Source organism: Gopherus evgoodei, unplaced genomic scaffold (genome assembly GCF_007399415.2).
Source record: "Gopherus evgoodei ecotype Sinaloan lineage unplaced genomic scaffold, rGopEvg1_v1.p scaffold_88_arrow_ctg1, whole genome shotgun sequence".
In the NCBI taxonomy this organism is placed as follows: Eukaryota; Metazoa; Chordata; order Testudines; family Testudinidae; genus Gopherus; species Gopherus evgoodei.
Window position 1 is genome coordinate 104,676 of NW_022060109.1, and position 22,132 is coordinate 126,807.

The 22,132-nt window shown below is 62.7% G+C and overlaps 2 protein-coding genes across 7 annotated transcripts; both read right to left on the reverse strand.

Annotated features, from left to right (window-relative positions):
• Positions 1-3,589: 3,589 nt before the first annotated feature.
• On the reverse strand, positions 3,590-8,738 carry UFSP1 (UFM1 specific peptidase 1 (inactive)). 4 transcript variants are annotated; one of them, XR_003998429.1, is made up of 4 exons: positions 7,958-7,994; positions 5,985-6,378; positions 4,732-4,960; positions 4,230-4,308 (listed from the first exon to the last, which is right to left on the reverse strand). XR_003998429.1 is itself a non-coding variant. In XM_030548216.1 (3 exons), the coding sequence occupies exons 1-3, from the start codon at positions 8,730-8,732 to the stop codon at positions 4,201-4,203; spliced, it is 516 nt and encodes a 171-aa protein (XP_030404076.1). In that variant the 5' UTR covers positions 8,733-8,738; the 3' UTR covers positions 3,590-4,200. The 4 variants fall into 4 exon arrangements, 3 of the variants coding, with proteins under 3 accessions (XP_030404076.1, XP_030404075.1, XP_030404077.1); XM_030548216.1 differs by lacking the exons at positions 4,732-4,960; positions 7,958-7,994 and adding an exon at positions 8,719-8,738 and having other exon boundaries at positions 3,590-4,308; XM_030548215.1 differs by lacking the exon at positions 4,732-4,960 and having other exon boundaries at positions 3,590-4,308.
• Positions 8,739-9,296: 558 nt separating this feature from the next.
• On the reverse strand, positions 9,297-21,893 carry SLC12A9 (solute carrier family 12 member 9). Of its 3 annotated transcripts, none has more exons than XM_030548212.1 (14): positions 21,779-21,893; positions 19,009-19,257; positions 18,338-18,472; positions 17,461-17,592; positions 16,539-16,829; positions 15,597-15,704; positions 15,002-15,113; positions 14,258-14,415; positions 14,083-14,165; positions 13,571-13,695; positions 13,012-13,204; positions 11,964-12,138; positions 11,420-11,566; positions 9,297-11,263 (listed from the first exon to the last, which is right to left on the reverse strand). In XM_030548212.1, the coding sequence occupies exons 2-14, from the start codon at positions 19,235-19,237 to the stop codon at positions 10,440-10,442; spliced, it is 2,712 nt and encodes a 903-aa protein (XP_030404072.1). In that variant the 5' UTR covers positions 19,238-19,257; positions 21,779-21,893; the 3' UTR covers positions 9,297-10,439. The 3 variants fall into 3 exon arrangements, with proteins under 3 accessions (XP_030404072.1, XP_030404073.1, XP_030404071.1); XM_030548213.1 differs by lacking the exon at positions 21,779-21,893 and adding an exon at positions 19,914-20,712; XM_030548211.1 differs by lacking the exon at positions 21,779-21,893 and adding an exon at positions 19,753-20,712.
• Between the last annotated feature and the right edge of the window lie 239 nt (positions 21,894-22,132).

Below are 22,132 nucleotides of genomic sequence, written 5' to 3' on the forward strand. Positions count from 1 at the left end.
CCGAAGCCCCAGCCCACCACCGGGTATTCGACTCAGGCCCCGCAGTTCGTAAAGCCGGCCCCGGCTACAGGGATTGGTTCCTGGGTTAGTGTTTCTACAGGGTGGTGGGTGGTTGCTGGTATTTGCCTCAGGTTCAGGGGTTTGTCTGTAAGTGAGGGCTGGCCTGGCCCCCAGGGTCTGCGAGAGAGAGAGAGAGGGAACGGGGAAATCTGAGCTGACGGAGGGGTCATTTGGGGAAATAATCAAGTGATTTAATGAGAGAACAACGAGGACTCCTGGTGGCACCTTAGAGACCAATGCATTTATTTGGGCATACGCTTCCGGGAGCTGAAACCCACTTCGTCTGATGCACGGAGTGGAGAACACAGTAAGCAGTATATATATCCTAGCAGAGGGGTAGGCAACCTATGGCATGCAAGCCGGTTTTCAGTGGCACTCACCCTGCCCGGGTCCTGGCCACCGCTGCGAGGGGCTCTGCATTTTAATTTAATTTTAAATGAAGCTGCTTAAAACATTTTAAAAACTTTATTTACTTTGGCGCAACAATAGTTTAGTTATATACTTATAGAAAGAGACCCAGCCGCTCCCCGTCTTTCTTCAGGCCTCGTTTGATGGTGTCCAGTTGGCAACTCACGTCCAGTTCTCGTCGAAGTCTGATTGACATTTTTTTCTGGTTGAAGAATGGCCCCTTGCAGCTCTGTCATTGAGGGGCCAGGGAGACTGATGTGGTCTCCGACTGGTTTTCGAATGTTACGATTCCTGATGACCGATTTGGGTCCATTTATTCTTTCACCTAGGGCCTGTCCGGTCTGGCCAATGTCCATGGCAGAGGGGCATTGCTGGCACATGATGGCGGTGACAAAGTGGGACTGTTCTTAATATTTTCTCTGAATACTGTGTGGCTGCCTCAGTTTCCCCCTGTGCATTTCTTAAGTATCTAGGTGGGGGAGATCAGGGTACGCAATTGTTGCAGAGCCTTAAAGGGCAGGGGTGGAGGGGAGCCCAGACAGACCTCCTGGCCCCTGCAGGATGGACCTGACGGAGGGGGTCCTGTTGTCTGTACCTACAAGCTCTGATTTGGAAGGTGTTCCTGACGTCTAAATAAACCTTCTGTTTTACCGCCTGGCTGAGAGTTTCAGCGGATTGCAGGAAGCCGAGGGTGCAGGGCCCTGACCCCCCAAACTCCATGACAATGGCATGGATCCCACAGGTAGATGTGCAGGTGACAAGGTTAGGACCTACGAGGGTGTCCGTTGAATAAATACGTGGACCGTACTGGCACCAGGGCTTGTCATGAAGGACAGAGAGCGAGGGGATCGCCCCTTGTGAAAACAGAAAAGTGTTGTGGGAAGAGAATTCTTGGTTGCTTCGCAGCCGCTGAGAAGGAGAAATGACCCTTTTCCAAAGCAACAGCTGTAACTAAGCCATAAATCATTTGATTACGAACGATTTAGTCAAAATTAGCTAAAAACATCAGGGGGGTTGTACTGGAACTTAACTGCCCCCAAATGTAACCTGTGTAAAATTAAACCCGGGTAAGAGATGTTAAGAAAAAAAGAACGTGTGCGTATAAATTCATGTGTCAATGTGTGTAGGGTGACCGGACAGCAACTGTGAAAAAATAGGCCGGGGCTCGATGGGACGAGGCGCCGATATAAAAAAAAAAGTGGCCCAAAACGGGACAGCAGGTCACCCGAAATCCGAGGAGTGGTTAGGACCTAAACCCAACTGTGCCGACACCCTCCTGGCTTGTCGGTTTAAAATAAAACAACTGGATTTTGGTTTTAAACCCCACCCCTGCAAAGCGATCTTTCCTTCCAAGCCGACCAACCCTTTTGGCCGGCCACGTGGGGGTCTGGCTTTGGGATGGAAGGTACCTCGAGGCTTTATAGCGTTCGACAGCCTTTGAAAGGCCGAAGCCGTGGCCGCTGCGGGGCCGGCGAGCCCCGGAGAGGAGATCCGGGAGCCTCGTTTCGGGGGCTAACAAAATAGCAGTACGTTAAACTAGGGAAGGCCGCGTGTATTGGATAAAAGAAACGTGCCCAAAGCCTGCTACATCATTCAAACCCCACTGGGGCTCCCGGGTTGCGTTTTGCCGAGCGCCGGGGGGGTTGGAAGCAGGAGGTGAAAGTGGAAGGAAACCCAAACGCCCTTTGAATACGGACGCGCCGAGCTCGGCTGCAGGCCGGGAAGTGGCTGGGCCGGGGCAAGCGACCGCCCGAACGGAGGAAGGAGAGAACGGCCCAGAGGAGCCGCACATAACGAAGCGACCTGGCCAGCCAACAACCTACCTGGACCCCAAAGGCTCAAATTATGAGCCAGCAGAGGAAGGGTCACTGCTCCCCTCAGCCCCTGCCCCCCCAAAACAGCCCCTCCTCCCCTCTCCCCAGTCTTCCCAAAGATCCCCTCCATAAACAACTCTCCCAATACCCCCTGCCCCCCAGAGACAGCCCCCCGTATCCCATCTCCCCTCCCCTCCGATCCCCCCAAACTCACCTTCCATAAACAGATCTCCTGACATCCCCCACCCACTGTTCCCAACACCCCCTGCCCCCCAGAGACAGCCCCCTGTATCCCATCTCCCCTCTCCTCCCCCCAGATCCCCGTCTCCCCCAAACACACCCTCCATAAACAGATCTCCTGACATCCCCCACCCACTGCTCCCCACAGCCCCTGCCCCCCAGAAACAGCCCCCCGTATCCCATCTCCCCTCCCCGTCTCCCCAAAGACCCCCTCCATAAACTGGTCTCCCACCACCCCCGACCCACTGCTTCCCACAACCCTTGCCCCCCATATCCCATCGCCACACCCCCTAGATCTGCTAGTGTCTCCTCCAAAAACAGATCTCCTAACATCCCCCACCCACTGCTCCCCACAGCCCTTGCCCCGTCTCCCCAAAGACCCCCTCCATAAACAGATCTCCTGACACCCCCTATCCCTGCCCCCCAGAGACAGCCCCCATATCTTCTCCCCCTAGATTCCCTAGTGTCTCCCCAAAGACCCCCTTCATAAACAGCTCTCCGAACACCCCCCACCCACTGCTCTCCACAGCCCCTGCCCCCAGAGACAGCCCCCGCCCCCAGAGACAGCCCCCCATATCCCATCTCCCCTTCTCCCAGAGTCTCCCCAAAGATCCCTTCCATAAACAGATCTCCCGACACCTCACCTGCACCCCAGCCCTCACCCACTGCTCCCCGCAGCCTGTCCAGAGACCACCCCCATATCCTCTCTCCTCTCCCCCAGATCCACCAGTGTCTCCCCCAAAGACTTCACCCATAAACAGATCTCCCGACACACCTCCCACTGCTCTCCATAGCCCCTGCCCCCCCGAGACAGCCCCCCATCTCCCCTTCCCCCAGTGTCTCCCCAAACACCCCCCACCACTGTCCCTGCCCCCCAGAGACAGGCGTGCACACCGTGCTGAAATCTGGAGAGAGGTACGAAAGGGGGCTGCTAATATGCATGGCCCCCCACCCCCTTTTCATCCACCAAATCCCCAAGCATCTAATGAAATGAAAAAGCCCTCGCAAAGATTTCCAGAGGACAGCGACCACCCCGGCCTCAAGAACAAAACTTTCTGAATAAAAGGCACCGTACAAGATATTTTTAATAGCTGCAATGTCTAATATTAAACAGTGGGGTACATTTCATGTTAGTAAGTACGCCTGTTAACAACAGATGCGTGTGTATTTTTTTGGGGGAAAAAAATTCCTTTAAAGCCCGACGGTGAAGCTTCCAGCTATGATCTGTGAATAAACTTACTTAACGCTTCGTCCACCAGAAAAAAAAAACAAAACCCATGACAAACCTGGTCTGTTGCAGGGAAACTGAGGCACGTCACCTCATGAACATAATGACTGACAATGTCTCCAAAACTCTTAAAGGCTAAAAAAAAACCCGGCCTGCCTATAGAACAAAAAAAAAACCCGCCCCACAGGAAAATATGGGGGCGATTCCTCTGTTTTGCCTGCAATCAGCAAGGGTATTTGTAAAAGAAAGGAATCTTTTAAGCAATCACCTGCCCTCCCGCAGAAAGGGGTAGAAACCAGTTCTTGGTCTTTCAGAAAATCAGGAAAAGCTGAAGAGAACCCCAGAATGAGACGAAGCTGCTGTCCCAACAGAGAGGGGGTTTGGGCCTGGGTGGTTTGTCTCGGCGCTAGCACAGTGGTGGATGGTGTCAGAGAAGCGAAGAGAAGATATTCATCCTTTTCTGCCTGATGGAATAAGCCTTGTAACTGGATTGACGGCAACCAAAGTGGCAGAAGAGCGAAGGTCGAGGAACGCCCGGCTGGTAAGAGGGAAATCTCCCTAGGAGGCAAAGGCACATTTAAAAAGGAAAAAATACACGAGATTTATCTGTGGGTGCTCCCGGCTCCATCCACAGCCCTTGCTTTCCAGTTCCCCAGCGGAGACCTGCAAGTGCCCCCCGTCTTTGGAGCGGGGTGGGCCCGGCCCGTTCCCGGGTCTGTCCCAGGCCTGCCCCCGCCGCTTGCTTTCCCTTTAGAGAGTGTTTGCTCCCCCAAGTTCCTCGGCTTCTGGCTTTTAACAGCCCCTTTTCAGGAAGCCTCGGGGGTCCTGGCTCGGAGCGGGCTCCCCGGCTGAGAACACGTTCAGCCCGGCATCTCCACGGTTTGTGCCCCAAGCAGCGGGGAGAAAATTGTCCCACCGGCTGGTCCGGTGTGGCCAGCCGGATTCCCGGGCGTTTCATCTCGGGACGCGCTCTTTCCTTACCAAACGGATCGCAAATTCCTGGCGACGCCAGGAGGGCCGGGCTCCCCGAAGGAAGCGTGCAAAAGGCAGGGGGGCTGAATGAGCCGTGAAAGCGATTTGGGCAGCGTGGGAGATGGTTCGCTGCTCACACCAGGACCAGGGGTCACCCGCTGAAGTGACTAGGCAGCAGGAAGGAAGGATTGCGTCACACAACACACAGTTAACCTGGGGAACTCCTCGCTGCAGGACGCTGCAAAGGCCAAAAGCATCATTGGAGTCAAACACGAATCAGAGACGTTCCTGGTCCCTCAATGGCTATTAGCCAGGATGGCCAGGGATGCGACCCCCTACTTCCCCCCCCACCCCAATTCTCCAGGTGTCCCTAAACCTCCGCCTGCCCGAAGCTGAGAGTGGACAACAGGGGATGGATCACTTGCTATCTGCCCTGTTCTGTTCATTCCCTCCTGGAGCATGGAGGGGGCACATGGCCCAAAAATCATCCGGGAATCGTCATTCCCTCAGGTCGGGCCGGGAGAGCGGTAGCTTTGGGCAAACTCCTCTCGCTCGTGCAAACCAAATTTCACGAGTCCCCGTGCCATCTTCCTCGTGCAAAGCCCTTGGCGGTGGTCCAGTGACTCTCGCTTGTGTAAACCAAATTCACATGGCCCACTTGTGCAATGCCCTTGGTGACCAGCTGGGTGACTCTCGCTTGTGCAAAGCAATGTTCACAAGTCCCAGTGACATCTCCCTTGTGCAAAGCTCTTGGTGGCCCTCTGGACAATTCTTGCTTGTGCAAACCAAGGTTCATGAGTCCCAGTGACATCTCCCTTGTGGAAATCTCTTGGCGGCCATCCGGGTGACCCTTGCTCGTGCAAGCCAATGTTCACGGGTCCCAGTGACATTGCCCTTGTGCAAAGCTCCCGGGGGCCCAGTGACTCCTCAGAGGCCATCCGGGCGATGGGCGCTCGTGCAGATCAGTTTTCACCGGCGCCATCTCCCTCGCCCGCATCCCGCCGGAACTGCGGCAGGCAGAGATTGTAGAAGGAGGCGGGGTCGAAGGAGGCCAGGCCCTGCCAACGCACCCACCCCGCTGCCTGCATCCCCTCCCGCCCCAGGCCCCCAGCCCCCCTGTAATAGTGGGGATCCAGGACAAGGATGTGGTGGCCAGTGGGCACTGAGCAGACCCCCAGTAGCCCCTTGGAGGAGCTGTCAGCATCACCCCCCAGCATCACAGGCCCCCCACCCTCCTGGAAATGAGCATACAAGGCCCCCACCTGCTCCTCCAGCCCCCTGCCCCGGGGGCTGTGCACGATTTTGCACGGCACCCCAAAAAAGTGATCCAGGCACAAGCCGGCCTCCACCGTGCCGATCCAGTCCCGGGAGCCAGCGAAGGCCGGGGGCTTGTCTCCCATCTCCACCAGGGCCTGCTGGATGGCCAGGAGGGTGGGGACCGGCTGAGGGCAGCCCCCCGGCCCCGCTCCGGCCCCTGTCAGCCAAGAGCAGAGGGTCTGGAGGGTCCGGTAGCCGCAGCCCCAGCCCCGGTCGTCCACCCCGTCGCAGCCATAGTGGTAATAGAGGTAGGAGCCAGAGACCAGGGCTGCCCGAGTTGGGGAGCCCGGAAAGGGGAGGCCCTGGTGAACATCAGGGAGCAGAGACCTCGGGACGTCCCTGCAGGGAGAAAGAAAGTGTATTAGAGCCGAGTGCTGAGACGCGGCCAACTCTGGGGCGGGGCAGCTGGTTTCCTGGGGACCCCTCGCCCGGCACTGAGATGTGACCACCTCTGGGGCAGGGCGGCCGGTGCCCTGGGGACCCCTCGCCCGGCGCTGAGATGCAGCCACCTCTGGGGTGGGGTGGCTGGTTACCCAGGGACCCCTCGCCAGGCGCTGAGATGCGCCCACCTCTGGGGCAGAGCAGGTGTAACTGGTGAGTAACAATTTAAGTCATTGAAATCGAAGGGCTGACTGAGTGAGGGAGAATCTGGGTTAGAGCTGAATCCTATGGCAGGGGGCGGGGCAGGCAATCACACCTCAACTCTGCTGTGAGCAAGGGAAACCAATGCCAGGACTCCTGGGTTCTTTCCCTGGCTCTGAGAGGGGAGTGGGGGCTGGTGGGTCAGAGCAGGGGGGCTGGGAGCCAGGACTCCTGGGTTCTCTCCCTGGCTCTGGGAGGGGAGTGGGGGCTGGTGGGTTAGAGCAGGGGGGGCTGGGGGCCAGGACTCCTGGGTTCTCTCCTGGCTCTGGGAGGGCAGTGGGGGCTGGGGGGTTAGAGCAGGGGGGCTGGGAGCCAGGACTCCTGGGTTGTATCTGTGCCAGGGTCGTGGGGGCTGGTGGGTTAGAAAGGGGCAGGGGGGTGGAGGTAGAGAAGAGACAGCCCAGCCCAACCCAAAGGGTTAACAGTAGGGAAACGCTCCTGGGTGACAGCTCCGCCCCAGAGCTGGCCCCTCCCCTTCCGGCATGGGAGAGAACCCAGGAGTCCTGGCTCCCAGCCCCCCTGCTCTGACCCACCAGCTCCCACTCCCCTCCCAGAGCCAGGGAGAGAACCCAGGAGTCCTGGCTCCCAGCCCCCCCTGCTCTAACCACCAGCTCCCACTCCCCTCCCAGAGCCAGGGAGAGAACCCAGGAGTCCTGGCTCCCAGCCCCCCTGCTCTAACCACCAGCCCCCACTCCCCTCCCAGAGCCGGGGAGAGAACCCAGGAGTCCTGGCTCCCAGCCCCCCCTGCTCTAACCACCAGCCCCCACTCCCCTCCCAGAGCCGGGGAGAGAACCCAGGAGTCCTGGCTCCCAGCCCCCCTGCTCTAACCCACCAGCCCCCACTGCCCTCCCAGAGCCGGGGAGAGAACCCAGGAGTCCTGGCTCACAGCCCCCCCTGCTCTGACCCACCAGCCCCCACTGCCCTCCCAGAGCCGGGGAGAGAACCCAGGAGTCCTGGCTCCCAGCCCCCCTTCTCTAACCACCAGCCCCCACTGCCCTCCCAGAGCCGGGGAGAGAACCCAGGAGTCCTGGCTCCCAGCCCCCCCTGCTCTCACCCACCAGCCCCTACTCCCCTCCCAGAGTCGGGGAGAGAACCCAGGAGTCCTGGCTCCCAGCCCCCCTCCTCTAACCACCAGGCCGCACTCCCCTCCCAGAGCTGGGGAGAGAACCCAGGAGTCCTGGCTCCCAGCCCCCCCTGCTCTCACCCACCAACCCCCACTCCCCTCCCAGAGCCGGGGAGAGAACCCAGGAGTCCGGGCTCCCCGCTGAAATCTCACCCAGCACCCTCCATGTGGCTGGTTTCCCAGGGAGCTGGAGTCTGCCTACAATTCCCAGCATGCACCGTGCGCCCACCACCGGGGTTAACTCTTTAGTGACCAGCGGCTTGTGCACAGCCAGCCCCGTATCCCAAATCCCAGCCCTTCCCTCATCCCTGCTCTGTCCCACCAGCCCCCACTCCCCTCAGAGCCAGGGAGAGAACCCAGGAGTCCTGGCTCCCAGCCCCCCCTGCTCTGTCCCACCAGCCCCCACTCCCCTCAGAGCCGGGGAGAGAACCCAGGAGTCCTGGCTCACAGCCCCCCCTGCTCTGACCCACCAGCCCCCACTGCCCTCCCAGAGCCGGGGAGAGAACCCAGGAGTCCTGGCTCCCAGCCCCCCCTGCTCTGACCCACCAGCCCCCACTGCCCTCCCAGAGCCGGGGAGAGAACCCAGGAGTCCTGGCTCCCAGCCCCCCTTCTCTAACCACCAGCCCCCACTGCCCTCCCAGAGCCGGGGAGAGAACCCAGGAGTCCTGGCTCCCAGCCCCCCCTGCTCTCACCCACCAGCCCCTACTCCCCTCCCAGAGTCGGGGAGAGAACCCAGGAGTCCTGGCTCCCAGCCCCCCTGCTCTAACCACCAGGCCGCACTCCCCTCCCAGAGCTGGGGAGAGAACCCAGGAGTCCTGGCTCCCAGCCCCCCCTGCTCTCACCCACCAACCCCCACTCCCCTCCCAGAGCCGGGGAGAGAACCCAGGAGTCCGGGCTCCCCGCTGAAATCTCACCCAGCACCCTCCATGTGGCTGGTTTCCCAGGGAGCTGGAGTCTGCCTACAATTCCCAGCATGCACCGTGCGCCCACCACCGGGGTTAACTCTTTAGTGACCAGCGGCTTGTGCACAGCCAGCCCCGTATCCCAAATCCCAGCCCTTCCCTCATCCCTGCTCTGTCCCACCAGCCCCCACTCCCCTCAGAGCCAGGGAGAGAACCCAGGAGTCCTGGCTCCCAGCCCCCCCTGCTCTGTCCCACCAGCCCCCACTCCCCTCAGAGCCGGGGAGAGAACCCAGGAGTCCTGGCTCCCAGCCCCCCTGCTCTGACCCACCAGCCCCCACTCCCCTCCCAGAGCCGGGGAGAGAACCCAGGAGTCCTGGCTCCCAGCCCCTCCCTGCTCTAACCACCAGCCCCCACTCCCCTCCCAGAGCGGGGAGAGAACCCAGGAGTCCTGGCTCCCAGCCCCCCTGCTCTAACCACCAGCCCCCACTCCCCTCCCAGAGCCAGGGAGAGAACCCAGGAGTCCTGGCTCTGGGCCCCCCCAAAAAAAACCCCTCTCAAAAACCACAGCGTCACTGACCTCGTCCTTTTCTGCATCGTCCATTTATTGAGCACGCTCATTAAAATACATGTCTAAATAACCCCCCCCCTTAGCTTCCGGTGTTATTACCCCCTCCTCCAGGGGGCGCTGGTCAGTTGTGTTACATGAGGTATCCGCGCGAGAACATTAACCAAAAAAATAGTCCTAGTAGCATAAATAAGCTGCCTGTGGTGGGGGCTAGTTTGGGGGGGTCCAGCTGTAGGGGACCCTGCTGCTTCTCCCCCCCTAGGGGTTAATCCCAGCTGGGTTATTTAAGGGCACCACTTTGTGGCCTGCTGGAGTAGGATACTCAATATTTAGGGTGCTAGACACCCCCCCCCACCCACAGACACAAGGTGGGGGGACCCCAGAGCTGTAAGGTTGTGGGGGGCACAGACCTAAGGCAACAGGCTTTGGGAGGCCTGGGGCCTCCTTGGAAGAGAGACCAGGGAATGCAGAAGAGGCAAAACCCCTAAGAACGATTTTTTGGGGGTGCAGGAGCAGCAGGTAGAATTCAGGTTGCAGTGATCTGGAGGTGCCTGGAAAAAATGGGGAACCCCCCACTAAGCCCTGAAAGAGGGGTGCTGAGGAAGATTAGGGGATACAGTGATTGGGGGCCCATGGGCAAAAGAGGGGACCCCCTCCCAAGCAGTGATGGGAGGAGATTGACACGGTGGGGGCACCTTGATTTGGGGGCACCTGGGAAAAATGGCAACCCCTAAGCAGTGAAGGAATGTGGGGTACATTGATTTAGGGGTATCTGGGGAAAATGGAGACCCCTTATGAAGCAGTGAAGGAATGTGGGGGTGCAGAGATAATGGGGTACAGTGCAAGCTGAATGAGGGGAAAAGGGAGCCAATTGTGGGGTCAACCCCCCATCCTGCAGCCTCAGTTTGGGGGAGTCTCTCCTCCCCTGCTCATTACAGGCACTAGGATTTGAGGGCTCTAAAGCCAGGCCCCCCCCCATAGCTAATCCCATGGGACGTGGGTCCCCCAGATCCTGGCCACGCGCCCTACTCCCTCGGAGGCAGGAAGTCACAGCCCGGCACGGTCTCCAGGAGTTCCCCAGGCCCTCGCCAGGAGCTGGAGAACAACCTCCAAGGTCCTACCCCACTGTCCTCCTCCGGCACGGCCGGGGCGCAGGGGGGGCCCCCCCTCACAGCTCGGTGCAGGTGACGGGCGTGAGGCCGTGCACCAGCAGGGTGGGCCCCAAGTCCCGGGTGAGGATCTCCAGCTGCTCCAGGTACCGCTCGTACATGGAGGTGTCGGCCGGCGGCCGGGGCAAGTAGAGGAACCTCACGGCCACCTGGCCCCCTTGCTGCAGCACCAAGGCGTTGACGGCCGCCAGGTACTCGTCCGTCACCTGGCGGGCGGCCGAGTTGAGGAAGGGCTCGCCGGCCGCCAGCGGCTGGCCGTGGAGGGCCACCACGTGGTCCCAGGTGACCGCCCGGATGGCCGCTTTGATGCGTAGCTTGCTCAGCAGCTCCTTGAGTTTCTCCTCCTTGGCCACCCAGCCCCGGTCGCCCGACTCCACGCAGAGGAACAGCCGGAGACAGGCGGCCCGCCAGGAGCTGACCATGGTGAGGATGCAGGCCAGCTGGAGCAGGAAGAGGCTACAGACGTCCACGTAGGCCGGGGTGTCGGGGCGCAGGAGATTGAGGGGCCACACGTCCACGAAGCAGCCCTCGGCCTTGGAGGAGAAGAGCCGCTGCTTGTCCAGCAGCGGGAAGTAGCGGGCCAGGCAGACGTTCTTGTGCATCTTCACGGCGTCCGAGACGATGGCGACGTACTCGGCGGCCGGCAGGGCTTTGGAGGCGCCGGCCCCGCGCACCAGGGGGAAGTGGGCCTGGAGGGCCGGCAGGTCCACCCCGAAGTGATCGTTCTCCCGGGCCTGGCTGAAGGCCGGGTCGCGGAGGAAATAGTCGTCGGGGACGAAGGCGTCGTAGAAACCCAGCACCAGTGTGTTCGGCTTCATGCCGCCTGGGAGGGGGCGAGAGAGAGAGAGAGAGAGAGAGAGAGTCAACGGGGCTGAGATGCGCCCACCTCTGGGGCGGGGCGGCCGGTTACCCACGGACCCCTTGCCCGATGCCGAGATGCGCCCACCTCTGGGGCGGGGCGGCTTACTATATCACTCACCGAGCCCCGTGATGCGCAGCAGGTGCTGGGTCCCCTGTCGGACTGAAGGCGAGAGGGTCAGATCCACGAACGCCTTCACGTTGAGTTTATCCACCAGGCTGAGCCAGAAATTGTAGTGAGCTTGGATGGGGTCAGAGGGCATCGTGTCTGGGGGGGGGCAGAAAGAGAAGGTAGCTAGGACTCCTGGGTTCTCTCCCCGGCTCTGGGAGGGTAGTAGGGGCTGGTGGGTTAGAGCAGGGGGGGGGGCAGGGAGCCAGGACTCCTGGGTTCTCTCCCCGGCTCTGGGAGGGTAGTAGGGGCTGGTGGGTTAGAGCAGGGGGGGGGGCTGGGAGCCAGGACTCCTGGGTTCTCTCCCCGGCTCTGGGAGGGTAGTAGGGGCTGGTGGGTTAGAGCGGGGGGGGCAGGGAGCCAGGACTCCTGGGTTCTCTCCCCAGCTCTGGGAGGGGAGTGGGGGCTGGGTGGTTAGAGCAGGGGGGTCTGGGAGCCAGGACTCCCGGGTTCCTTGGCAGGGGGTGGCGAGCGCCCGGACGCCTGGGTCCCTCACCCAGCTCGCCGATCTCCACGTGGCCCAGCACGAAGAGCCCCCCCTTCTTGAGGTCGTTGACAAAGCGGACGAGCTGGGCCCCGCTCCGGGGGTTCGCCACCATCAGCAGCATCTGGGGGCGCCAGAACTTCACGTGCTCCTTGCGCACGTCCAGGAGCAGCAGATACTTTCGCACCTGCAGGGGGAGAGGGGGACACCCCAGATGCTGGGCCCAGGGCCCCCCAAAACTCCCACCCCACTGCCGCCCATGGCACCAAGCCGGGCCCCACTGCACAGGGGCCCCCATCCCGTCCGCAGCTCTCGGGGGCCACCCCCCACCAATCCCCCCCACAGCTGAAGGGGGCTCAGCTGACAGACCCTCCCCCCAGTACCGTGAGTGTTGGGTGGGGGTAGGTAAGGGACAGCTGACAGATTCCCCCCTCCCTCCTCCCACACTGCCAGGTGTGGCAGAGGGGGCGGGCTAAAAAAAATCAAAGATAGGATGGGTGGAAGGGAGCCAGGACACCTGGGTTCTCCCCAGCTCTGGGAGGGGAGTGGGGGCTGGTGGTTAGAGCAGGGGGTGCTGGGAGCCAGGACACCTGGGTTCTCCCCGGCTCTGGGAGGGGAGTGGAGGCTGGTGGGTTAGAGCAAGGGGGGCTGGGAGCCAGGACACCTGGGTTCTCCCCGGCTCTGGGAGGGGAGTGGGGGCTGGTGGTTAGAGCAGGGGGGGCTGGGAGCCAGGACTCCTGGGTTCTCTCCTCGGCTCTGGGAGGGCAGTGGGGCCTGGTGGGTCAGAGCAGAGGGGCTGGGAGCCAGGACTCCTGGGTTCTCTCCCCGGCTCTGGGAGGGGAGTGGGGGCTGGTGGGTCAGAGCAGGGGGGGCTGGGAGCCAGGACTCCTGGGTTCTCTCCCTGGCTCTGGGAGGGGAGTAGGGGCTGGTGGGTCGGAGCAAGGGAGGCTGGGAGCCAGGACTCCTGGGTTCTCTCCCCGGCTCTGGGAGGGGAGTGGGGGCAGGTGGGTTACAGCAGGGAGGGCTGGGTGCCCGGACGCCTGGGTTCTCCCCCCGGTACCTGGTGGAAGATGAGGGCCTGGCTGATGTAGCCCCAGGAGCTGGCGGGCGCCCGCAGGTGAATAAAGCCGAGCAGCGCCAGCATCAGCACCAGACTGCCCGAGGCGCCCGCGGGGCTGATGAGGAACATCATGAGCACGCAGCTGGCGATGCCCAGCAGGCAGGTGTGCCAGCTGAACAGCTGGAAGGTGGGGCTGTGGGGAGGGGAGAAGAGACGGGGGGGGGTTACAGCCTGGAGCCCCTGCCCCACAGACACCCCGGGGCCCCCCTCCACCAGGAACACCCTGAAATCCCAGCTCCCCTGCCCTCCCCACCTCACAGACACCCCTGGGGCTCCCCTCTACCAGGGATTCCCCAAATCACAGCTCCCCACCCCCGACCCACAGATGCCCCTGGACCCTCCCCCTCAGAGCTCTGGAAATCTGAATTGGATCCTGCCCCCCTAGTCCATCCTCCTCTTCCTCACTCCCCCACCCAACCTCAGCCCTGGACACTGCCCCCACCCCAAAATCCACCCCCTTTCCCCTGAGGGACCCCCCCACCCCAGGCATGCCCCTCACCGGAAATTAGGGGCAGACGCCCACTCCAGCGCCAGGCAGGCCAGGTCCACGGCCGCATAGGCCACCAGGTAAAAGACAGTGACGATCCCAGCAATGGTGTTCAGCTTCCCCGCGAACAGCACCAGCTGGGGGGGACCAAGTGGGGGGGTCAGAACTCCTGGGTTCTCTCCCTGGCTCTGGGAGGGGAGTGGGGGCTGATGGTTAGAGCGGGGGGGCTGGGAGCCAGGACTCCTGGGTTCTCTCCCCAGCTCTGGGAGGGGAGTGGGGGCTGGTGGGTCAGAGCAGGGGGGCTGGGAGCCAGGACTCCTGGGTTCTCTCCTCGGCTCTGGGAGGGGAGTGGGGGCTGATGGTTAGAGCGGGGGCGGCTGGGAGCCAGGACTCCTGGGTTCTCTCCCCGGCTCTGGGAGGGGAGTGGGGGCTGGTGGGTCAGAGCAGGGCGGCTGGGAGCCAGGACTCCTGGGTTCTCTCCCCGGCTCTGGGAGGGGATCAGGTTAGAGCAGGGGGGCGCTTACCTGCACCAGGGCCCAGGTGTACAGAACGGCCACCCAGGGGTTACCCCCTTTGGAGACGATTTTGGCCGGAGCCAGGATGATGCCTGTGGGGGGAGAAATGCGTGAGAGGGGGAAGGACCCCAGGTCTGGAGACAGTGGGGGGCCCCATGGGCAGGCCGGGGGTGCGGGGGCTCACCGAACAGGTCGTCCTTGGCCAGCGCGTGCAGGATGCGGGAGGCCCCGATGAGGGAGCTCATGGAGGCTGAGAGGGAGGCGGCGTAAACCCCGACCAGCACCAGGGGCGGCCACAGGTTGATGGAACGGAAGAAGCCGTAGTCTTCCTTCAGCAGTGTCCTGGGAAGGGGCGGAGCCAGGACATAAGCCCCGCCCAACTTAGCCCCACCCCAGCTCCCCATGGCCCACCTTGTCCCTGCCCCATGCCCAATTTCCCACCTTAGTCCCACCCTGAAGCCACGCCCCTCCTGCAAGCCACACCCATTTCCACTAGCTCTGTGCCTGAAGCCCACCTCTGCCCCCTAGCCCCACCTACCCATAGCCCCGCCCCATCCCTAAGCCCCACCCACCTTCTCATCCTCTGCACATTAACTCCACCCCAAGCCCTGCCCTGCACCCCAAATCTTAGCCTGGCCCTATTTCATTAGCCACGCCCCCTGGTCATCCCCCCTCCTCCCCAGCTCCAATAACCCTGCCTCCACCTTCCCTCCCCCCCCCCGCCCTCCCCACCTCCCCTCACCTCGAAGCTCCGCCCAACCCCACCCCCTGCTCTCCTAGCCCCGCCCCTGCTCCCTTAGCTCCACCCCATTCACCAGCTCCTCCTTAAGCCCCACCTCTCGCCCCGCCCCTCTTGTTTTAACCCCGCTCCTTGGTGCCAATAGCATGCATCTCCAACTCCCCCCCATCCACCCCTGCCCCCCCTCACCTCTCACAGGTGAAGCTGGTCATGAGGAAGAGGAGGAAGTAGATGATGAAGGTGTAAACCACAGCGATGATGGTGCCCTTGGGGATGGAGCTGCTGGCGTTCCTCAGCTCCCCTGCAACGGCAGCCCAGCGCCGGAATGGGACCCAGGAGTCCTGGCCTGAACCCCCCTTCCCGCTCCAACCCCCCAGCCCCCACTCCCCTCCCAGAGCTGGGGTGGGAACCCAGGAGTCCTGGACCCCAGCCCCCCCTCCTCTAACCCAACAGCCCCCACTCCCCTCCCAGATCCGGGGAGAGAACCCAGGAGTCCTGGCTCCCAACCCCCCCTGCTCTAACCCACCAGCTCCCATTCCCCTCCCAGAGCTGGGGAGAGAACCCAGGAGTCCTGGCTCCCAGCCCCCACTCGCCTCCCAGAGCCAGAGAGAGAACCCAGGAGTCCTGGCTCCCAGCCCCCCCTGCTCTAACCACCAGGCCCCACTCCCCTCCCAGAGCCGGGGAGAGAACCCAGGAGTCCTGGCTCCCAGCCCCCCCTGCTCTAACCCACTAGTCCCCACTCCCCTCCCAGAGCTGGGGAGAGAACCCAGGTGTCCGGGCTCACCCGACATGTTGGACCCGGCCATGATGCCGGTGCAGCCGTTGAACATGACGGCGAAGACGGTGGCGAACGTCATGAGGTTGTTGGTGGTGTAATCACGGGAGTACATGGCTGGGGGGGGTGGGAGACTACAAGTGAGTGGGGGGGTCGTTCCCCCTTTCCCATGGACCCCTCCCCTCTGTCTGCTCATCCCCCTGTATAGCCCCCTCCTGGGCCATGCCCCCCCTGAACACATCATCACCCGCCAGGGTTTGCTCCCCCCCCAATCACCCCAGCCGGTGCCCCCCTCAACACTCCCACCCGCCCTCTGCCCCCCATCTCCAGTCCCCCCCACCTTCCACCTCTATCCCCTCCCCACATCCCTGGCCCCTCCAATCCCCCCCCCTTAACACCCCTACATCCCCTGCTTGGCTCCCACCCCTCCCTTTCTCCCTCTGCCCCCCCCACATCCCAAACCCCCTGCCTCCCTTCATGACCCCCACCCCAGAACGCCTCCTCCCTGCTCGATGCCCCCCTCTTCCTTTCTCCCTCTGTGCCCCCCCCACATCCCTGACTCCCCTGCCCCCCCTCAGGATCCCCTCTGCCCCAACACCCCCTCCCTGCTCGAAATCCCCCCCATCCTCTGCTTGGCACCCCCACCCCTCTCTTTCTCCCTCTGCCCCCCAACATCCCTGACTCCCCTGCCCCGCCTCAGGACCCTCCTGCACCTAATGCCCCCTCTCCACTCAGCCCCCCCACTCCCTTTCTCCCTCTGCCCTCCCACATCCCCAGCCCCCCAACCACCCCTCAGGACCCCCCTCGCCCCTAACACACCCTCCCCACACAAAATCCCCCCATCCTCTGCTCACCCCCCCTTTCTCCCTCTGCCCCCTGCATCCCCAGCCCCCCAACCACCCCTCAGGACACCCCCACCCCTAACGCCCCCCCAGCCCCCGCCCCACTGACCGGGCAGGTTGGCCCGCAGGGTGGCCAGGCGGAAGCCGGTGAAGCTGGTGTTGAAGGTGTGGTTGGCATCCCGGGCGACGGGGACCTGGCGGGGCCCCACGGCCACGAAGCTGACGAAAATGGCCACCAGCACCAGGTTGACCACCAGGAAGATGAGGAAGGCCGCCCGGGCGTAGATCCGGGCCCCCACCAGGCAGACGAGCAGGCAGAGCAGCAGCACCACCGACCCGTAGAGGAAGCTGTAGAAATACCCCTGGGGCAGGACACGGGCACCAGGGGGGTCTGTTCCCTCTGTGGGGGACAGGGGGTCACTATCAGGACTGCGGAGAACCCAGGCATCCGGGTGCCAACCACCCCAGAAGCCCCACTCCCCTCCCAGAGCCGGGGAGAGAACCCAGGAGTCCTGGCTCCCAGCCCCCCCTGCTCTAACCCACCAGCCCCCACTCCCCTCCCAGAGCCGGGGAGGGAACCCAGGAGTCCTGGCTCCCAGCCCCCCTGCTCTAACCCACCAGTCCCCCACCCAGAGCCAGGGAGAGAACCCAGGAGTCCTGGCTCCCAGCCCCCCTGCTCTAACCACCAGCCCCCACTCCCCTCCCAGAGCCAGGGAGGGAACCCAGGAGTCCTGGCTCCCAGCCCCCCTGCTCTAACCACCAGCCCCCACTCCCCTCCCAGAGCCGGGGAGAGAACCCAGGAGTCCTGGCTCCCAGCCCCCCTGCTCTAACCACCAGCCCCCACTCCCCTCCCAGAGCCAGGGAGAGAACCCAGGAGTCCTGGCTCCCAGCCCCCCTGCTCTGACCCACCAGCCCCCACTCCCCTCCCAGTGCCGGGGAGAGAACCCAGGAGTCCGGGCTCCCAGCACCCCCCTGCTCCGACCCACCAGCCCCCAAGAGGCGGGGGGAAGAACCCAGGCGTCCGGGCCCACCTGCCCCGAAGACGTCCAGCACAGCCTCCACCAGCCCCAGGATGTAGACCCCGCAGGCGCAGACGTTGGCCAGGTAGAACATGAGCCCGATGCTGCCTCCGAACTCGGGGCCCAGAGTCCGCGAGATCATGACTGGGGGGGGGGGTCGTTAAGGAAACGCCATGGTATCCTGGGGGCAGCCACCCCCCAACACTGAGTCTATTCCCCCTGCCACACTCCACTGAGAACTCCTACCCTGCCCCCATGCACCCCAGATCCCCTCCCCAGAGTCTCCCCACAGACTTCCTCCATAAACAGATCTCCCGACACCCCCCACCCACTGCTCCCCACAGCCCGTCCTCCAGAGGCAGCCCCCAGATCCCCTCAACCCAGATCCCCCAATGTCTCCCCCAAAGATCCCCTCCATAAACAGCTCTCCCAACCCCCCCATCCACGGCTCCCCACAGCCCGTCCCCCAGAAACAGCCCCCAGATCCCCTAGTGTCTCCCCCAAAGATCCCCTCCATAAACAGCTCTCCTGACAACCCCCACAGCCCACTCCTCCCCACAGCCCCTGTCCCCCAGAAACAGCCCCCAGAGTCTCCCCACAGACCTCCTCCATCAACAGATCTCCCGACACCCCCCACCCACTGCTCCCCACAGCCCGTCCTCCAGAGGCAGCCCCCAGATCCCCTCAACCCAGATCCCCCAATGTCTCCCCCAAAGATCCCCTCCATAAACAGATCTCCCGACACCCCCATCCACTGCTCCCCACAGCCCGTCCTCCAGAGGCAGCCCCCAGATCCCCCAATGTCTCCCCCAAAGATCCCCTCCATAAACAGCTCTCCCGACCCCCCCTCACACCCCATGTCCCCCAATCCCCATTGGCGGAAGGATACAGTAGGCCCCGCCCCCCTGGATGGCGCCATTGGTACAGATGGCGCAGATGGACAGGACCGTCAGCAGGATGATGACGTACGCCACCACCAGCATGAGCAGCGACTGCAGGAACCCGGCGTGCCCCACCACGAACCCTAGAGGGCGACAGAGAGGGGCTGTGGGTCGGGCCGGGGGTCAGGATTCTATTCTCTAGGTAGGTTCCCGGACTGGGCCCATCCCCACGGCCTCGGGGCGCGCCTCCCGGTCACGCGCTAACCTTCTCCGATGACCGCCAGGCCACCTTTCTTTCATCCGTCGCTCATTACAACGGGAGAAATTGGCTTTCGGGGATGGGGGTGTATACGCAGCCGCCGGCAATCCAGGGGAACTCCCCGCCCCATGATTTTTCTGGAACCCAAGTCTCCCTGCAGTTGCGCCACCCAGTCTGGATGAATCAGCCACTAATGCAAGCAAGGAGTTGGCCAAACAACTGGGTGGGAGGAGGAGAGGGGATAAGCATGGGCCAAACCCTCCCCGTTAGCCGGTGGAACTCCCTGCTCCATGATTTTGACTGGAAATCCATCATGCAATCACAGGGGATGGAGGTTTGCAGGTATTCCTAGGGGTGGCGATTTCCCTAGGGGTACGGGGGAGAATCCCAAATCGGGGGAGAGGGGCAGGGGTCACTCACCCACACGCATGAAGACAACGATGCTAAACATCGACAGGACGGTGGGCACCACGACGCCGAAGAAGGTGGAGAGCCGTCGGGCCGGATCGGGGTGCGGGGGGCCCACGGCGACCCCCATGTCCCCCCCCACCAGAGGGGTCTCCTCCTGGGCCTGGGTCCCTGGCATCTCCCCCTCATCCACCACGCTGAAGAGCCGGTAACTCAGGAGGGGAGAGCTCTCGGTGGACATGGCAGGGGGGACTGGTCACCCTGGTGGGGGGGGAGGAGGGGTTCAAGCAGGACCCCCTGTTATCCCCTGCCCCTTCCCCCCACATAGCCCCCCACCCTTCTCCAGCCCCCACCCCAAATTCCCTGCCCTCCTCCCTCTACCCCTCAAAATTCCCTCCCCCAGCCCCCCCAAATTCCCTCCCCCCCACCTGCTCTTTGCTTCAAGTTCCCAGCCCTTCCTGCACCCTCTCCTCAGCCCCCCAACTCCCCTCCCCCTCCCTCCAGGCCCCGCTCCAATCCCTCAGCCCCTCCCTATCAGCTCCCCAACCCCCCCAAATTCCCAGCCCCTCCCCCAGCCTCACCTGCAAATCCCCCCAGCTCCGTCCCTCCCATGAACCAAGCCAACAGAAGACCCCCCCCCGACCCCAAATTACAACAGAACCAGAGAGCAATGTATTCCCAGGGTGCACACCAAACTGCGCCCCAAGACAGCCCCAAAACTCAGCTTCAGGGCCCCCCCAAAAAAGAAAACCTAACCAGCTAGTCTTCCTCCAGCCTTAAATTCTCCCAATAGCAGCCCCAAAAGGACACCAATACAATGGAAAATTCAAGGGGCCGGCCACGCCCGGCTTCAATCCTGCCTGCAGACAGGCAAACCAGCAAAAGAAAACTAGGGGGGGGGGGCCCTAAAAGCTCACCCCACTCCTTTGAATTAACAGAAGGAGGGGGAAGGATCTGGGTTTTTGATGCATGAAGCAGGTTGAAATCCAGCTGGGAAGCAAAGAAACAACCTCTCAGTCTTATAATTAAAGGGAGGGGAAGATACGTGGACAGGTTCAAAACCCACCCAAGAAACAGCTCAAAAACCAGGGTGTGAACCCTAAAACCGGAGAGGGGGGGAAATGAATCTAATTAACAGGAAGGGAACTCAAACCCTGCTCAGAAACAGCCAAAGCGGGGCAGGGGGGCTGGGCCCTCAAAATCCAGCCTTCCCTCCCAACACAGAGACAGGGGGACCCCCCTGTTCTCGGTTCCACCTCTGGAAAAAGGGGGCAGCGGGTGAGGAGAGTCTGAAAGGCAAATCGAGGGGAGAAGAGGATGCCATAGAGTCAAGGTCAGGGGGGGGTTACTTAAGGGGTGCAAAGAGGAGCTGGAACATATATAGGGGGCACATCTGAATCCCCAAAAGCCCCCCCAGGAGAATGCCTGGTAGGTCAAAGCCAGAGCTGCCAGATCCTTGGTCTCAGACTAACAGGGCAGGGTAAATGGGGGGGGGGAATCAGTTCCCCACTGTCCCCCAAGTTCTGGAGAATGATGCTCACCGGATACAAGCTACAGCAGTGGGTCAGGCTACCCCCCAGGCTGCAGGAAAAGGGAAAGGGGGAGGCTGGAGGAATTTATAGAGGGGATAAGGTTAGTTATAGACAGGTGGGGGGGGTGGGACTTAGCCGCCAGGTGGGAACCAGGTGAGAGAGGGAGCTTAAATAGATTTCCTGCCCCGCCCTCAATTCACCAGCCCCCACTCCCCTCCCAGAGCCGGGGAGAGAACCCAGGAGTCCTGGGTCCCAGCCCCTCCCTGCTCTAACCACCAGCCCCCACTCCCCTCCCAGAGCCGGGGAGAGAACCCAGGAGTCCTGGCTCCCAGCCCCTCCCTGCTCTAACCACCAGCCCCCACTCCCCTCCCAGAGCCAGGGAGAGAACCCAGGAGTCCTGGCTCCCAGCCCCCCCTGCTCCAACCCCTCAGCCCCCACTCCCCTCCCAGAGCTGGGGAGAGAACCCAGGAGTCCTGGCTCCCAGCCCCCCCTGCTCTAAGCCACCAGCCCCCACAACCCTCCCAGAGCCGGGGGGAGAACCCAGGAGTCCTGGCTCCCAGCCCCCCCTGCTCTAACCCACCAGCCCCCACTCCCCTCCCAGAGCCGGGGAGAGAACCCAGGAGTCCTGGCTCCCAGCCCCCCTGCTCTGACCCACCAGCCCCCACTCCCCTCCCAGAGCCGGGGAGAGAACCCAGGAGTCCTGGCTCCCAGCCCCCCTGCTCTAACCACCAGCCCCCACTCCCCTCCCACAGCCGGGGAGAGAACCCAGGAGTCCTGGCTCCCAGCCCCCCTGCTCTAACCCACCAGCCCCCACTCCCCTCCCAGAGCTGGGGAGAGAACCCAGGAGTCCTGGCTCCCAGCCCCCCTGCTCTAACCACCAGCCTCCCCTCCCCTCCCAGCACCGGGGGGAGAACCCAGGAGTCCTGGCTCCCAGCCCCCCCTGCTCTAACCACCAGCCCCCACTCCCCTCCCACAGCCGGGGAGAGAACCCAGGAGTCCTGGCTCCCAGCCCCCCTGCTCTAACCCACCAGCCCCCACTCCCCTCCCAGAGCTGGGGAGAGAACCCAGGAGTCCTGGCTCCCAGCCCCCCTGCTCTAACCACCAGCCTCCCCTCCCCTCCCAGCACCGGGGGGAGAACCCAGGAGTCCTGGCTCCCAGCCCCCCCTGCTCTAACCACCAGCCCCCACTCCCCTCCCACAGCCGGGGAGAGAACCCAGGAGTCCTGGCTCCCAGCCCAGAGATGCACGAACCTTTAGCGGAGGATGCTGGGGGTGTGTGGGGCCGATCGGGGCCGGGTCTCTTCCCCCAGCTCCATGCAGGGCTCCCCGGAACCGGCTGCCGGGTCACAGGCTGCTCATGTGACGAGCCCCCCCACCCCCCCGCCCGGGGTGTGACTTAATGGGCGGCTGTGAGCTCAGATCCTGCCCCCCCCGCCTCGTCCTCCAGCCCTGCCCCGTCCTCCTCCTGCCACCTCTGCTTCCTGCCGGCGCCAGATGCAGCCTGAGCTACACACACACACACCACAGTGCTCTGTGCACACACATCCAGAGAGTGCTCTGTGCACACACACACACACACACACACACATACTGCTCTGCGCGCAC